At 43.6% G+C, this 18427-nt stretch overlaps 1 protein-coding gene across 2 annotated transcripts in view; it reads right to left on the reverse strand.

The window, feature by feature from the left end:
- LOC142784437 (uncharacterized) overlaps positions 1–18427 on the reverse strand; it is a 156588-nt gene that overhangs the window by 42991 nt on the left and 95170 nt on the right. The window contains exons 1-2 of one of the 2 annotated variants that reach the window (XR_012888631.1): positions 16551–16694; positions 15901–16154 (exon numbers count right to left, since the gene is read on the reverse strand). Coding sequence is in view for 1 of the 2 variants with exons in the window: in XM_075882803.1 (XP_075738918.1) it covers positions 15901–16154 (254 nt within the window). In the remaining variant the exon portion in view is untranslated. Of the gene's footprint in view, positions 1–15900; positions 16155–16550; positions 16695–18427 lie in introns of those variants that run through there. The other variant, XM_075882803.1, reaches the window with a different exon arrangement.

Here is an 18427-nt window from a genome sequence, read left to right on the forward strand (position 1 = left end):
CATGCAGGTCTTTATTCAAACGCAAAATATGATTGTCGGCGTCCAGCGCAGAAGGCGTTGTCGGAAACAGGTCATGCAAAACAATCATCACCCCGAGATGACGCTACCAGTGACGGCAGAACGACGACACGTGACGCAAATATTGTGGTGTCATAAAAAAGGTCACAGTGCTGTAACGTGACGTAACGTACGCCACGTAACATAACGGCTCATTTTCGATATCAGGAGGTTAAGCACAGCGCGAGATTCGCGCGTCTCGAAGGGCAACCGCGAAGGAGGACCAATCATCACACAGAGACAGTGGTGGGGAACAGGAAGACTCGAAAGGGGTGAGAAGAGAGAGAGGATGTCACGCACGTGGCAGCGAGTACAGTGGATGGCGGTACTTACCCAAGATCAAAGGACTATATTGGGAGGGCACCCTCCACTCCAGCAGTTTTAGGGGCGAAGCTCTTAAGGCGTGGGTCGTGCGTCCCATGTATATAGTAGCCACTTTTCGTTTTAGTCTTTGGAATGCGCGCTCGATAACCGTACTTGTATATGATGAATGTATGACGAAAAGATGCGAGATGGCGGTACTTGAAATGTTCACTAGATGGATTGACGCACAGTCATACAGACCAACGGACATACGGGCAGAGGATGGACAGACAGACGACAGACAGACAGACGGACGGACATACATACAGACAGCCAGACAGACAAATGGACAGGCAGACGGACGGACAGACAGACAGACGAACGGACGAACGCGGCCAGTGGATGTTTCACGGTTTGCCGATAAAGCTTTTCGAAGCTTCGCCCCACTCATCATCATTCACTCTATGATTTTCATATATATATATATATATATATATATATATATATATATATATATATATATATATATATACAGTATAAAAAGAGGTCGACAAACGTGCGAAAAAACACTAGTTTTACTAACGTTTCGGCAGGTGGGCCTGCCTTCGTCGGAGTGAATGGTTACACATGGCACACAGGGCACATATATAAGCCGCTTCTTTGCGTATCACACGGCTAAGTCATTATCAGTAGTATAGGAAACAAGATTATATATCACCAAAGGTACGTGGCTATAGTGCATATACAGCTGAAAACGCGTATCATTATACAATAGTGAATTGGCACGTATTAGATACCCTACAACTTATGTGGAATGAAACAGGTCAGCAAAATAACAGACTGCGCACGCAGTAGCTCACTTGGTCATATGTTCTGCGGGATAATCACAGCCTAAAAACATTCAGTAAGCCTTTAAAAAAAAAGAAGTTTAGAAAGATAAACAAAATCACAAAGCAGGCAGAGCAAAATGAATGCGAGTAAATGGTGAAGCGACAAAGGCCACCTAAATTATGTAGGTAATATTTGACAATAGGCCAACATCGTGCGAAGAATATACACTTGTCAGTAAAACAAAAAAGCGACTTACTAAGGCAATATGCAAGTAAGCGTACCCGGGCTCTCGTTCATGCCGGCAGATAGTGTTTTGAATTTATGAATTAAAAATGACTCTTTTACTTCGCGTTCATTGTGTGATTTAAAACCCGATTCCAATATTGTAGCTATCACGTTACTGAATGAATGACCTGCCTCGGTGACATGCCTTGAAATCGGTAAGTTAGGAAGGGCATGCACATGAGCTTTATGATTATTGAAACGGTATCGAAAAGCAGTTTCAGTATGACCTATGTATTGTACATGACAGATTGAGCATTCTAGCAAATATACGACATTTGCAGTATCACAAGTAAAACTGCCATTAATTTTGAACTTGAAGTTCGTCGCAGTACTGGCTGCCAGTGTTGTTGTCGTCATGTGTGCACACACTTTACAGCGGGGCTTTTTACAAGGACGGCAACCAAGCGTCTGGTCGTTATTGTTCTGTCTGGTTTTAGAGGAAGTTAATAAATCTCGCAAATTTTTGCCTCGTCTGTACACAACACGTAGTGGTTCTGGAAACGCTTTTGCAAGGCGTTCGCTCTGCATAAGTATGTTGTGGTGTTTTCGGAAAATTGATGCGACGTTAGGTGCCGATGCGTTATGGGTTAAAACCAGGTTAACCTGTGAATGACTTTTAGGATTTTTCTTGGGGATGCAGAGTGCTGTACGGTCTTGTGCGTCGGCACGCCTTACTGCGTCATCGACTAACTTGGGCGGATATTTCTGTTTAAGAAGTGCGATGCGTAGCTGGTTACAGTTATTATCAAAGTAAGATTGCTCAGAGCAAATTCGCTTAAAGCGTAAGGCCTGGCTGTAAGGTATGCTGGATTTGCAGTGCCTTTTGTGGCTGCTTTGAAAGTGTAAATACCTCTGTCTGTCAGTCGGCTTGCGGTAAAGTTTAGTGCTCAATTTTGCATTATCGAGACAAACAGTTACATCGAGAAAGTTAATGGTCTCTGGTGAATATGTGTGCGAAAAGGATAAGGAAGGGTGAGTATTATTAAAGTCCGAAATAAAAGACAAAAGTTCCTCCTCTCCATGTGGCCAAATCATGAAAATGTCGCCAATAAATCTTTTGTAATAAAAAGGTTTTAGTGAACGACTCGACAAGAATTTGTTCTCAAGGGATCCCATAAATATATTTGCATAGCTTGGCCCGATCTTAGTACCCATAGACGTACCACTTACTTGAACATAATGCACTCCATTGAATTCAAAGTTGTTGTACTGAAGAATCATTTCAAGCAGTATAGCTATAGTCGAGCTATCAATGGACCTGTCGAGAGCGGAGTGATCGTAAGCCTCAACCACGGACCTTATACCATCCAAGTGCGGTATGCTTGTGTAGAGAGACGCAACATCGAGAGTTACAAGAAGAGCGTTGTTAGGTATAATAAGGTTGGCAATATCAGAAAGGAAGTCGTTAGTATCTCGCAGAAATGACTGGAACGTAGATGGTATCTGGTTTATCAGGCTATCTACGTAACGCGACAAGTTTTCTGTCACGGTACCTATGCCGGAAACAATTGGGCGACCAGGATTGTTGTGTTTATGGATTTTCGGCAACAAATAGAACCTACCAGCTGCCGGACTAAGAGGGATTAGAGAAGCGGCCCTATCACTTAGTTTTTTCTCCTTTATTAGTTTTCTTATTGTGCCGTCTAATATCGCTTTATAATCCTCAGTCGGATCGGACTCGAGTCGCCTATAAAACGACCTATCATCAAGCTGACTGTTCGCTTCAGCAATATATTTGGTCGTGTCCATGACAACGATGGCACCTCCTTTGTCTGCAGGTTTTATTGTGATGTCGGTGCGTTCGCCAAGGTTTGCTATAGCTTTTCTTTCTAGGGTCGATAGGTTTCGACGAAAAGACTGGGGTTCATTATAAGCTTGAATGATATCTCGCTGCACTGCTTTAATAAATATGTCCAAGTGTTTGTCACGTTGTGACCCCGGTGTCCAACGTTTAGCCGAGGGTAAAGCGGTTGGATCGTCGGCGGAAGTCGGCTGATCGAAAAAATATTCGCGTAGTCTCATATTTCGTGCGAAGTTGTCTAAATCTTTGTATAACTGAAATTCATTATAGTTACCACTTGCTGGACAGAAGCTTAAACCACGGGATAAAAGACTGAGTTCTTCTTTCGATAAGATAGCAGTTGAAATACTAATAATGTTGTCGGGTGCAGGTTTACATGTTCTTTCCTTGGCCGAAGATGGAGGCGTTGAGTTTCGAAGTTTTACACCATCTCTGAGCAATTTTTTGCGTTTCTGTACGTTAAGCTTGGAACGTTTCTTTTGCTCATATGCTCTTAGGGACGATGATTCCTCTGGAGAAAGGCTAAACTGATCGAGTAGTTGGCGCTCCCTGTTTACGTTCCACCCTCTACGTTCCAGTCATTTCTGCGAGATACTAACGACTTCCTTTCTGATATTGCCAACCTTATTATACCTAACAACGCTCTTCTTGTAACTCTCGATGTTGCGTCTCTCTACACAAGCCTACCGCACTTGGATGGTATAAGGTCCGTGGTTGAGGCTTACGATCACTCCGCTCTCGACAGGTCCATTGATAGCTCGACTATAGCTATACTGCTTGAAATGATTCTTCAGTACAACAACTTTGAATTCAATGGAGTGCATTATGTTCAAGTAAGTGGTACGTCTATGGGTACTAAGATCGGGCCAAGCTATGCAAATATATTTATGGGATCCCTTGAGAACAAATTCTTGTCGAGTCGTTCACTAAAACCTTTTTATTACAAAAGATTTATTGGCGACATTTTCATGATTTGGCCACATGGAGAGGAGGAACTTTTGTCTTTTATTTCGGACTTTAATAATACTCACCCTTCCATATCCTTTTCGCACACATATTCACCAGAGACCATTAACTTTCTCGATGTAACCGTTTGTCTCGATAATGCAAAATTGAGCACTAAACTTTACCGCAAGCCGACTGACAGACAGAGGTATTTACACTTTCAAAGCAGCCACAAAAGGCACTGCAAATCCAGCATACCTTACAGCCAGGCCTTACGCTTTAAGCGAATTTGCTCTGAGCAATCTGACTTTGATAATAACTGTAACCAGCTACGCATCGCACTTCTTAAACAGAAATATCCGCCCAAGTTAGTCGATGACGCAGTAAGGCGTGCCGACGCACAAGACCGTACAGCACTCTGCATCCCCAAGAAAAATCCTAAAAGTCATTCACAGGTTAACCTGGTTTTAACCCATAACGCATCGGCACCTAACGTCGCATCAATTTTCCGAAAACACCACAACATACTTATGCAGAGCGAACGCCTTGCAACAGCGTTTCCAGAACCACTACGTGTTGTGTACAGACGAGGCAAAAATTTGCGAGATTTATTAACTTCCTCTAAAACCAGACAGAACAATAACGACCAGACGCTTGGTTGCCGTCCTTGTAAAAAGCCCCGCTGTAAAGTGTGTGCACACATGACGACAACAACACTGGCAGCCAGTACTGCGACGAACTTCAAGTTCAAAATTAAGGGCAGTTTTACTTGTGATACTGCAAATGTCGTATATTTGCTAGAATGCTCAATCTGTCATGTACAATACATAGGTCATACTGAAACTGCTTTTCGATACCGTTTCAATAATCATAAAGCTCATGTGCATGCCTTTCCTAACTTACCGATTTCAAGGCATGTCACCGAGGCAGGTCATTCATTCAGTAACATGATAGCTACAATATTGGAATCGGGTTTTAAATCACACCATGAACGCGAAGTAAAAGAGTCATTTTTAATTCATAAATTCAAAACACTATCTGCCGGCATGAACGAGAGCCCGGGTACGCTTACTTGCATATTGCCTTAGTAAATCGCTTTTTTGTTTTACTGACAAGTGTATATTCTTCGCACGATGTTGGCCTATTGTCAAATATTACCTACATAATTTAGGTGGCCTTTGTCGCTTCACCATTTACTCGCATTCATTTTGCTCTGCCTGCTTTGTGATTTTGTTTATCTTTCTAAACTTCTTTTTTTTAAAGGCTTACTGAATGTTTTTAGGCTGTGATTATCCCGCAGAACATATGACCAAGTGAGCTACTGCGTGCGCAGTCTGTTATTTTGCTGACCTGTTTCATTCCACACAAGTTGTAGGGTATCTAATACGTGCCAATTCACTATTGTATAATGATACGCGTTTTCAGCTGTATATGCACTATAGCCACGTACCTTTGGTGATATATAATCTTGTTTCCTATACTACTGATAATGACTTAGCCGTGTGATACGCAAAGAAGCGGCTTATATATGTGCCCTGTGTGCCATGTGTAACCATTCACTCCGACGAAGGCAGGCCCACCTGCCGAAACGTTAGTAAAACTAGTGTTTTTTCGCACGTTTGTCGACCTCTTTTTATACTGCATTTTCCACCGGATCCATTGAATATCACCCCACCATATATATATATATATATATATAAATATATATATATATATATATATATATATATATATATATATATATATATATATATATATTCACTTCATGATTTTTATTATATCCTCTCAAAGTTCTAGGTTTCGAATTGTCTGGGAAGTTGCGTATTTTGTAGTGCGATACTCAAATTTACCAGGATGCTCCAGCGGATCTCTGCTACATTTATCCGGGAGTTCTTTTCGCTATCTTTTTTTCTTCAGATATGATCTTTTCAGTTGACCCTGGACGCCAGTGATGCCACATTGAGATGAGGCCACGTACTTACTAATAGTAATTGCGCTTTCCAAAAATGTTGATGAGAGATGCTAGTCCGGAAAATTTGGCTCCCTGGAGTTTTTAACGTACCCATAAATCTCAATACATGTGCTTCAAGCATTTTCAACTCCATTAAAGGAGTCACGCACACATCTCCCCGAATCCCTGGAACGTTGCAGCCCATTTTATATTGATGTCCACTGCAGGAAAAAGGAATCTGCTAATGATTCCCAGTTTGCGTTGTGCCTGCGAGCATTTATACCCTGCGTGCTTCTTTAAGGAGTACTGACACCATATTTGGGTGTCACTACCATACAGACCTCCTGTGGGCAAGTGTGTGGCGGCTGTAAGCGTGTGTGAGGCTTAGCAAACGGTAATAATTGTGTTACTGATAATGAACTCAATTTTTCCGCGGCGCACCGACCGACATCGACATTACCTTGGCGTCAGGGTACAGTAGGAATTCTGCTGCTTCACGCATCACAGTGGCTACTTGTGATGGCGTCAGGCACTAAACTTCCCAAAATAGCTGCTTGTGTGCCACCAATGGAGCCACGGCGCCAAGTGGCCATCGAAACGTCACCATATTGTGCGCGATCACTTATCGAGAAGCTCATACCGTCTTGTGACAGCAAGGTAGAGAAGCCACCAAAACTAGCTTCAAAAGCAGAATAATTACTTTTTCACTGTGCTCTCACGTTTAGGAGTGGATTGACTTAACTCTTGAGAGCTCGGGCTTTCATCTGAGCAAAATAAAACGGCAACTGAAAAATTTTGTGCCATTACCCGGTTCATGTCTTCGCGTTATATGAGTAGCTGCTGTCCTTTGCATCTTTTTTTCTTTTCTTTGGTATGGACGTTGCTGCTATAAATGAAATGTACCGGTTCCTTGTCCTGCAGCTTACGTGGCCGGCAAACGTCCGTTTATGGCATGTAACATCAACTAAAATATCTGTTGTTGGACCAGTTCTACTTTGTGTTCCGTTCTCTTCATGCTGCTTATCACTTTTCGTTTCGTTTCATGCTGCGTGTTCCGTAATTTTGACATCGAGTTTTTTTTGTTCGCCGTCAAGTTCCCACTTATCAGAACTAGAAATATAAATTTAATATCAGAGGTCTCAAACTCTGCTCAGCTCTCGAACTGCTGTCAAGGAATTTAAATCCTTTACTGCTCTTTGCACCACAATAGAAAGCGTACCATCTGAAGTGTATACCCTTCCATCGGTTTCTCTCAAAATTGTGTAAAAGTTTGTAAAAAGTGTTGATTGATTGATTTATATGTGAGGTTTAACGTCCGAAAACCACTATATGATTATGAGAGACGCCGTAGTGGAGGTCTCCGGAAATTTTGACCACCTGGGATTCTTTAGCGTGCACCCAAATCTGAGTACACGGGCCTACAGCATTTCCGCCTTCATCGGAAATGCAGTTGCCGCAGCCGAGATTTGATCCCGCGAACTGCGGGTCAGCAGCCCAGTACCTTAGCCCCTAGACCACGGCGGCGGGGCTTTGTAAAAAGTGTGTAAAAGTCCTGCCATGAGAGGGATGAAAGACCACAACACTTGTCGGTGGAGACGAGGAATTGTAATGTTGGTGAAAGTCCGAAACTGAAACCACGTGCAGTTTTTGCAGGCTCCATCAAGTTTTGTTCAGTAAGAAAACAAAGGCCTTAGAGGTCATTTAAAGCACGCACAAATACTTTTTGCTCTTACGAGCAGCGGCCGATGCCGTGCTCGTGTTTCTCCACCGCGTGCACACAGTCATGCAGGCAAGCGAGCACACCGCTGGCAGCGCCACCGGGCGCCTCTATGAACTCCTGACTAAAAATTAAGCAAAACTCTGTCTCTGTCGCAACCCAAACCTGGCTAAAGTGCGTAAATAACAATTTCAAGATTGCTTGCTTTGTGGGGTTTAACGTCCCAAAACCACGATATCATTATGAGAGATGCCTTAGTGGAAGGCTCCGGAGATTTCCCTCCCTGTCCTTCCTCTTTCAATCCTCCTCCTCTGCAAATTTCGACCACCTAGGGTTTTTTAACGTGCACCCAAATCTGAGCACACGGACCCACAACAATTCCGCCTCCATCGGAAATGCAGCCGCCGCAGCCGGGATACGATCCCGCGACTTGCGGGTCAGCAGCCGAGTACCTTAGCCACTAGACCACCGAGGCGGGGCACAATTTGAAGATATACATGTCTGTTTTTAAGTAAGAGCCAACCTGCCGGGATTTCTTGTCCTACCAGTATATTGACCACATTACTGTTGGGTGAACCTAGCGTTAATTTTATAGCGAAAGCTGTTATGAGGTCACAACTCGAGTCCCGCACAGTTTCCGCCACTGCCACCAGTGGTGGAAACTGTGCGGTGTCTGTAACCGTCTGTCTGTCTGTCCGGTGTCTGTAACCATATCTCACGAAATTATATAAAAAATCTTCCCACCATTTACAAAGTGGGGCTCAAACCCGGATCCGCTGGGTGCAAGCCTAGTACTCTACCACTGAGCCACGCCGCTTTTTTCATGGTATTTAATAAAGTATTTGGGTAATAAAGACGAAATCAAGTGAACAAAAGTACAATCAAATTGCGAAAATAAGCGCTCAAGCGTTACTCATAAAAACTCAATGGCTAACACAGTGCAAGTTTCTCACATGGAGAGTTATTCACATCGTGTTATGCAAACAAAAGGGGGGTGAGATCAAACAGCTCTCTAAGATGGAGTACCAGTCTGGTCTAAAGTCTAGCTCGTCGTAAATGTTTTTATGGTAGATAGCCATTTGGATGAAGTGTGTGCTTGAAGAGGTGGTGGGCTCTGCATTGCGGTCTTGCATTCGTGTCTTCCACAAGCTGTGCATACCCATGAGGAAAAACATATGAAACGGTACTTCATCAAGCGCTGCTGGCAGAAGATAACGCATTGTGTGAGAAATAATGACAAAACGTTTTTTAGTGCTCACTGAAGGACATCCCAAAACAGTATGGCATCTTTGCAGCTAACAAAGTAATGTTCAATTTTCCGGCACATCAAATAGACGGCAGTTAACAGACGGAATGAAAATACCCCTTTTTTAACCACGTGTTTACCGCCAATGTTTCAGAATGGAGTTTATAGAAGAATGTTTTTGAATTCAATGGAATGTACACTTTGCGCACTCGCTTCAACACATCGTGGCCTGGAAGATTGGAGTACAGTGAGCGGTACAATGGAGGTGGAAAGAGTGTACTCAGTATATCCTTATACAGCACCTTGCGCGATACTGTGTTCAGGTATTCTACAGAAAAGCAAGCTTTAAGGAACTCAACTGCGAAGTAAACTTCCGGTATGAATCCCCACAAGCATGGGCGTTCGGAGAAGTTTGATGATCTGGTAAGCAATCAACAAGTGTAACTTGCAAGAAGGAACAGATTACAGAATGGGAATTGTCTCGAAAAAAGAAGAATCGTTACACTACTTGCCATAGATAAAGGTGTTTTAATCCTAATCCACCCTCACTAACTGGCTTGAATACATTATCTCAAAGCATGGGCTCAAAAGTCGAAGACGATATGAAAGTAGCGAAAATCCGATGAAAGCGTTGTATATAGAATCTTGCGCAATGAATAAGTTGCAATGCATAGTAAAGCTTTGTTGCCAAGAAAGTATTGCAAGCTTCAGCTTTCCCAAAGACAGAAAGTCGATAGGGAACAAATGTCTGGGCCTGTCGTACAAGCATATGGATGCATTCCTTCCAGTAATCAACACTGAATCTATATGCATGCAAAGGTACACCGAAGTATGTTGGAAAAGTTCTTGTCCAATTATTCCCTGAAAAGTTGTTCGGTGTGCTACCCCACAAGCCAAACCACTGTCCTAAACTTTTAGAGGCATTGAAACGAGCTCCTGATACTACGCCAAACTTTTCAATAGTATATACCACATTCTCGACACTTGGCTTATCTGTGCAAAAGAATGCGACATCGTCTGCATGAGCTAATACTTTAACTTTACTGCCTAATATATTGAAGCCACGAATGCAACTCGACTTTATTATGCTGAATCACAGTGGTTCTAGTTAAAGTTCAAATAGAAGAGGTGAAATCGGGCGTCCCTGTTTTACAGAAATGCGAATAGAAACAGGCTTGGAGAGTTGACCATTAACTATAAGATGAGTTGAGCATTCAATATAGCATAGTTTAACGCCTTTAGAAACAACTTTGCCAACATTGGCTTGTTCGAGAAGAGAAAAAAGGAAGGAAGGATGAACACGATCAAAAGCTTTTGCAAGGTCTACCTGTAGGATTGCAAGGGGTTTTTGAAAACCACGACAGTATTGAAGCACTGTTCGAGCGACATGTATATTCGTTTGTATGGATTGACCTCTGATCTCACATGCCTGATGAGACCCAATGAGGATCGACTTAGCAAATTGCAACCTATTTGCTAATACTTTTGCGAAAATTTTGTAGTCCACGTTTGACAGCTAGATTGGTCTGTAGCCCTCGACGAAGCGGAGTTCTTCCTTGTCAGTTGTTTTCGGTGTTAACACAATGTGACTTTTGCAAAAGGATTGTGGGAGTGTATACATGTCATAACAAATTTGAAAAATATTCAGCAATATAGGAGCAAGCATTTTCTCGAAAGCTTTGTAAAATTCGCCTGAGATGCCATCAGGGCCTGGAGTTTTCGATAAAGGCAAGTGGTCAATTGCTTGCTCGATTTCCAGTATAGTAATGGGTCCATTGATGAACGCACCATCAATGTTTTTCAAGGGGTTCACAAGAGAAACAAAACTAGCCTTGAGGTGAGCGTCAGGATAATCAGAGGGAGAGCTAAGTAAACTGTTATAGTACTTTTTGAACGCCAAAGTAATGTCTCTATTATCTTTATGAGCACATGGTTAGAGTACAAGTCTGGAATAACTGTAGGAATCACATGGCGTTGCTCATCAAGTAAAGCTTGGCGCGTCGGTTGCTCAGAATTTAAGGTGCCCTGGTTCCGAGATCTAATACGTGCCCCTTGGTAGCGAGCAGCATCATATCTCTGTAGTTGGCACTTTATATTCTCAATGTCTTTGATGTAATTTCCCGGTATTTCGCATTCCATCCCATAAAGATAGCAAATACTTTTGAGAAGTATCTGTTCATCATTCTTTCTAAAGAAAGATTTAACAACCCCGATTTCTAAAGCTCATGAAGGGGCTCCCTACCCCATGACAGCAAAGTACACGCGAAGGCTGGACGATGGTTGAGAGCAGGAAAGGGCCAGAAGAAAGGGTGGTGAACGGCTTGATTGGGCGCATCTGGCTGGCATTGATAAAATAGAGGAGGTGTTGGCTTAGCTTTCATGCGTTCTGCTTTTTGGGGTTTTCCAAAATGGTTTGTTTTTCTCATGAAACTTTTTGTACTCCTTTCAGTCTTGTGTCGTGCTGTGCAATAATAGCGTTCTTGACCGAGTACAGAGAACATTTTCGCCGCGCTTGCATTTACAAACGTGAGACGCCCTTTCGTCACCTATCGCAGCCAATATATCTGCCACCTGTCGATGTCGATGACTTCGCGTCCATGAAGAAAATAACATGAGCGTGTGCGGAAAGTTCTTGTGTCTCCATAGGAAGGAAAACGACAATACCGACCCTGTATTTACTGAAATCCAGCGCATGGCTTCTTTAATTTGGTTGCGTTTTAATCACGCCGTTTCTTCTCGACCTTGCCCTTTTTGTCCCTTCAAAAGTAAATCTTCCCGTTTGCACAAAACTGCTTCATGTGTTTGTTCGAATAAGAATATCTTATTGCTTACCAAAATGAACAAAAATGCAAGCATCTCTGTAGTGTGCTTGCTTTACAAGAAGGCTTGAACCACTGGCTTTTTACAGTTATAATGAAATTGACAAAAAGGGCAGAAATGATTCTATGTATTTTTCCTTCGCTGGTGCACCTGTGAGTACCTCAAGGCCTTCGATTATAGCTATATTGCACCTATACCTTAAAACACTGTTCCAAAACTATATCGAAAACCAAGCATGATCGTGTGAAACCGCACATGTTGGATGCATTTGCGAGACGAAATCGGTCCTCAAGCAGACTACTTGAAGTCATAAGACATGCGCAGATGCTCTGCCACGCAGGTGTGGCTGTGCTGCCGCAGAGTGTTGTCGCGAGGTAAAGTTGTCGTAAAGTTGTCTGCATTTGTATATATCATTAGCGCCACTTCGCTGCATTTCGGTTTATGAAAAATCACCACACCGTTCTATTCTAATACTTTTCACCTTCCTAGATTAGCGCGCTTACATTCAGAGAGGTGTTGATGACCTGAATACTTTCCAAGAGTTCACGGCCCCGAATGAAATGCGGAAAAATTGATAAAAAGGTCTCCTGTTTTTTTTTTCATCAACTGTGGTGCAACCGGGCTTTTGACACCAAGCCGGGGGCTACTCGGTTATCACTGCTTTCTCGCCTCACATTTTTTCTTCAATTTAAATGGAGTAGTACGCTCAAACATGGTTACGCCCCTTGTGGCACTATGATTTTTAATGTTGAAAAGACAGACCTTGACAGGAACTAAATTCATTAGCAGCGGAAGTCACTCAAGTTTAATAATGGTATCTTGGGTTGTACGTTCTAGAACCACGACATGATCATGAGCTACGCTGTAGTTGACGGGTCCGGGGTTTGTGACCTTCTGGTGTTCTTTACGTCAGCTGACACCACACAGCACACATGCCTCTATCATTTCACCTCCATCGAGATGCAGCCCCGCCGATACAATCTGATCGAACTAGTCTATGCTCTGTTGTACTTCGTCTGCTTGTCCACGATACCACAGGTACGTAGCACTTGTTACGCGAAAATCAACTCGAAGGAGCACGTGCAGAAGTATTTACAGCAGGTTAAGCGAGCAGCCCTGTCGATACGATCTGCTTGCGCCACTATGTCGTCTGTTGTACTCGTCTTCGTCTTCGTGGCCACGATGGCACTGGTACATAGCATTTGCAACGGAAAAATCGACTACAAGGAGCACGTAGAGAAGTATTTACAACTGGTTAAGCAAGCAGCACTGCCGATACGATCGGCTCTCAGCAGTATATATTCTCTGCTGTCCTCGTCTCCGTCTGCTTGGCCGCGATGCCACTGGTACGTAGCATTTGTTGCGCGAAAGTTGACTCGATGGAGCTCGTATAGAAGTTTTACAACTGATCGTGAGAGCAGCACTTCCGATACGATCTTCTCGTGGCAGTCTATCCTCTGTTGTACTCCTTGTTTCAGCCGGCCAGCGTGACAGATGATGTCTAAAATGACTGACATGTGCTCTATAGGATCTATATTAGTGAAATTTTGAGAAAAACAACGGCATCGTCCAAGTATCACGAACAAGTGGCCCATTTCAAGCATCTGAGCAGAGTCCATCATTCATTCAAGCGTGGTTGGAGCGTTAAAAAGGCCGGAGTGCTTCACCTTGAAGAGCAAGCGGCATTGATTAGTGCCGGCTTTATTTCGGTTCATATCATCCATTTCAACATGCCAGTACCCAGAAAGTAGGTTGATCGAAGAAAAGCAGTCGGTACCATATAGGCAATGAAGGGCATCGTCTACTAGTGGACGAGTGTATACGTCCTTTTTCGCAACTCTGTCTTGGTGTCTATAGTCGACACAGAAACGTCATGTGCCGTCTTTCTTATGGATGACCTTTACAGGGAATGCCTAATAACTGCTGGATGGTTCCATGATATGCTTGGCTGGGGTTTTGTTGACCTCGCTTTGGATAATCTCACTGTTAGGGCTCTGTTACGACAACTTCAATGTTGCGGCGTTCTCGGTACAGTTTTGGCTTTGATAACAAGCTACCTATGAAATTGCACACAATGAGTATCAATAAACAGACAGCTATCATCAGCCATGAACGTTAGAAATGGTGTAACTCAAGGTAACATTTTAGGGCTTTTATTATCAACTAGTTTTATCAGTGATATTGTACGTATTGCCAGCTCTGCAGAATATGTAATCTATACGGGCGATTTTTTTTTCTGAAGAAACTGCTCATGACCTCATTTTTTCTGCTAATAAAGTACTAAATAACATATATGCGTGGACGGTGGCAAATTCCTTACATATCAATTGCTCTAAAAGTAAGGCTGTACTGTTCAATGCAAAATGAAAATTATCTGAAACTTCTCACAAACTAATACCTAATAACGTCAAAAGAAATTTTTCTCAAACAGGTAAAACTGTCGGCCTCCATTTTCGCGAAAGAATGGCATAGAATAACCATACCGAGCACATTATTCAGAAACTTTGTGAAGTTTTAGGTGTCATGCGACGATGCCAGAATATACAACCATATACAATGCTCAATTTTAAACTCATTTACATTATTGCCATCTTGTCTGGTTCACAGCCTATAAAGCATTAATAAATGATCTGGTCGTATTACAAAAAATGCTTTGCGATGTATTGAAGGAGTATTCTATATCGCATACACTGCTCCGATATTTGCGAAATACAGAATATTAGGAATTGCTAATCACTATAAATACCAGTTTCTGTGAATTTTTAAATCAGAATATACGCCGACGAAGTATTCTTTTACGTACATTGGCCGCATTTAAACCTAATCCTTCGATTCTGTGTGTCCTACTTGTGCAAAATCCTGTCTTTTAGTGCTCAATTCTAGCGCGTCGTCAGTGTCAATCCTGCCAATAGACTGACTCGGCACACGAAAACTTGGAATGTACCACGTCCTCGCACTAATTTAAATACTTTAACACTGAATTAAGTGGATTTTAAACACTGAACTAGCGTCTACCAAGTGCGATGAATAAATGGAAATTGAACAATAATCTAAAACTGATATGTTAAATTGGATGGGCTGATTGGGTTTTACTTGAATGCTGGGTGATTGCTGTTATAGTGACTTCGTTTCATACATTGTTTTGCTATGAATAGCCTTGTATGCATATCAGAGTTGCTTTTTTTGTTTGCTGTCATGGGCCACATGCGCATTTCTATCAGTATTGTCGCTTTTTGCTATCTGTAACATTTTTTAACTTCTTGTTCTCTGGGCGAAGGGGCTACAAGCTCTCACATGCAGCTGTTTGCCCTTTACACGAAACCCGTACACAACGTGTTTTATCACGTGGTTAAATAAAATCAACTCAACTGAAGTGAGTCGCCGACACATAATATGAACTCCTATGTTTTGAAGGCTCTAGGTGGTGCGTCTGTTTGTGTTACTTGGACGATGTTGTCGTATTGCCGTTTTTTCCGACATTTAAAACCCATAAAAAGTGCCTGTCAGCCATCGTAGATATCTTCCGTCACGCTGGCCTGCAGCTGAACTATAATCGAAATGGCTCTTTGACTGCCACCAAATACGTAGCAATTAGCGCTCCCAAACAATGAAGGCGAAATGACTAATGCATTTTGTTTTACGTTAAGAGTGGATTTGTTTCAACATCCAAAGCAAGATCGTGACCAGTTAAAACATATTCACGTAGAAAACGTACACAAACATGGCCTACAATAGACTTTTTTCTGATAACTTTAGAGCATGCCATCAAAAATTGAATTCGAGTGAACAGGCTTTGCCATTGTCCTTTTCCACAACGCATCTTAGTTGCACTGGCATATTAGAAAAGTGTCAGTTAAGAAAAATCCCGCTTCGCTTAGTGTGAACCGAACACGCCCCACTTTGCTGATTCAGTGAATAAGAAAGATAACGAAGAGTGTACGTACTTGTGGTGCAAGGCGATGACTATAGGAAGAAATGGCGGGATAGAGTCTTTGGACTGTGATTTAATTGCCTTGATGGCCTTGATGCGCTCGATTGCTTCGATCTGTTGAATGAGAGGCAGATATTTGGCGATCTGGGCTGCCTCCACTGGCTCCACTTCGGGCAAGAGTCCGCCCGCTCCTCCGGCGCTTGTCAGCCCCAGCCAGTGCACCAGGAGCACCAGAAACGTCAAGAACAACCGGAGGGACCGAGTACACTGCATCAGAAGGTGAGCGGTATGAATAACTTGCCTAAGGCTAACCGCAGGTCGCGGGATCAAATCCCGGTTGCGGCGGCTGCATTTTCGATAGAGGCGGAAATGCTGTAGGCCCGTGTGCTCAGATTTGGGTACACGTTAAAGAACCCCTGGTGGTCGAAATTTCTCGAGCCCTCCTCTACGGCGTCTCTCATAATCATATGGTGTTTTCAGTATGCTAACTCCCCCCCCCCCATCAACCAATTGCATATGGCTAGGCGCTTCAATACGCAGATTTTGGGTCTCGCAACCAGGTATGCGAAACATACACCTCTATTGAACTGAGGGAACCAGTGTGTACTGCGCGTGTCTTGTGTTCGAACTAGCACCACTAAATTAATCCATAAAGCAACCCACCGTACAATATCACGTCGGTCATTAAAGCGGCGACGAAGAACGATTGTGCCCACGCGGGAGGGGCGGTTTCAGCAGGATGGCCATCGGCGTTCGCATCGGTGAGTTTCACCTGAATAGCAACTCTTCATGGGAAGACTAAGTTGAGCGTATCAAGTTATGCTGCGAAGCTAACAAGCTCATAGAAGACGCCGACAAGAGGGTAGCGTTATCGAGTTCCTGTGGAGAAGAGACCTACTCTCTGATAGCCACCCTCGTAAAGCCTCGTAGACCGCCGAACACCAACTATCAGTGCATCGTAGAGGCAGTGAAGAATCACATAAATTCGAAGCCCTCCGTGCTGTATGCTAGGTATGTGTTCTCCGAACGAGATCAGCACGACGGCGAGACAGTCGCTGAGTATGTTACTGCTTTACGCAAGCTGACGGAAAACTGTGGATTCAACGACAAACAACTTCCACTTGACATTACGCTCAGGGATCGGTTAGTTTTTTGGGATCTCTGACAGCACAGTGCTGAAGCGCCTGTTGGCCGGGAAGAACCTGACCTTTGCGACAGCCTATGACCTGGCAATCACAGCCGAATATGCGGCAAAACATCAAAGAGCTATCGGAAGCCAGCGTCAGGAAAGCCCAGATATCACGGCCGAGATAGGCACGCAACTTCGGAAGAAGGGGCACGAGGAAAAGGCGTTTGACACGCAGTCTGAACAACGGTGTTTCCGGTGCTCGAGCAACCTCGTCGCTTATCGCTGCAAGTTTAAAAGAGCAGTATGCTTCAACAGTTCCTAGGCCGCTGTGATAGCTCAGTGGTTAGAGCATCGAACGCGTCATCTGTTCCTTCCAAGGTCACATAGCCAAGGTGGGTCAGAATAAAAAAGTGGGCAGGTAAACCATCAGCTGGAAAGTACCGCAAGTTCAGCGGAAACTGAGTATGATGACTTGCGAAGTATCAGCCAAGTAACCAGCAGTTGTCCCAAGTTTATGGTTACCGTAAGCATTGGCGTAGAAACGGTACCAATGGAAGTGGATTCCGGAGCAGCTAGATCAATTATGAGCGAAAAGTCGTTCCGAAAGCTGAAGGTGGTAACAAGCATTAAGCTTGAGGAAACAGACGCGCAGCTCGTAACGTGGACCAAGGAAGGACTAGACGTCATCGGAAAAGCTACACTGCCAATCAAGTTCAAAGAGCGGGACTGCAAGTTGCCACTTCTCGTTGCAAGGAACGAAGGTAGCACATTTGTGGGTCGTGACTGGTTCAAGGCTTTGAAAATCAGCGTTACTGGAATTCACAGCATTGCCCACAGTGCCCAAGCGTTTGTCGAAAAATTCTCGGATGCTTTCGGTGAGACCTTTCCCGGCATAGCCCTAACGCCAGTGCACATTTAACTGAAGCCTGACGCCCCGCCAAAGCTTCAGAAATGCTGCAGCATTCCTTTCACTCTTAAAGATGATGTTATAGCCAAGCTGGATAAACTAGAACGTCAGGGTGTTCTAGAGTCAACGCAGTATGCGGAATGGGCCACTCCTGTGGTGATTGTGCGAAAAAAGGACGATTCGCTGAGAATATGCGGTGACTACCGAAGCACAGTCAACCAAGCGGTAAGAAACAATGTTTACCCTTTACCTACTGACAGAGAACTGGTCGCAAGACTAGGGAAAGGCCATATTTTGCCAAAATTTGACCTGACGCAGGCGTACCAGCAACTTGCGGTGGATGATGCTTCAGCAGATGTGCTTACTATCAACACAATAAAGGGCCTGTACAAAGTGCGACGTTTGTCGTTCGGTGTGTCGGTGGCACCCAGATTATTTCAAAGAACAATGGATACATTGCTTGAAGGCTTACCGGAGATGGCAGCCTACCTCGACGACATTCTG

The sequence above is a fragment of the Rhipicephalus microplus genome, unplaced genomic scaffold (genome assembly GCF_043290135.1).
Source record: "Rhipicephalus microplus isolate Deutch F79 unplaced genomic scaffold, USDA_Rmic scaffold_14, whole genome shotgun sequence".
Taxonomy (NCBI): Eukaryota; Metazoa; Arthropoda; class Arachnida; order Ixodida; family Ixodidae; genus Rhipicephalus; species Rhipicephalus microplus.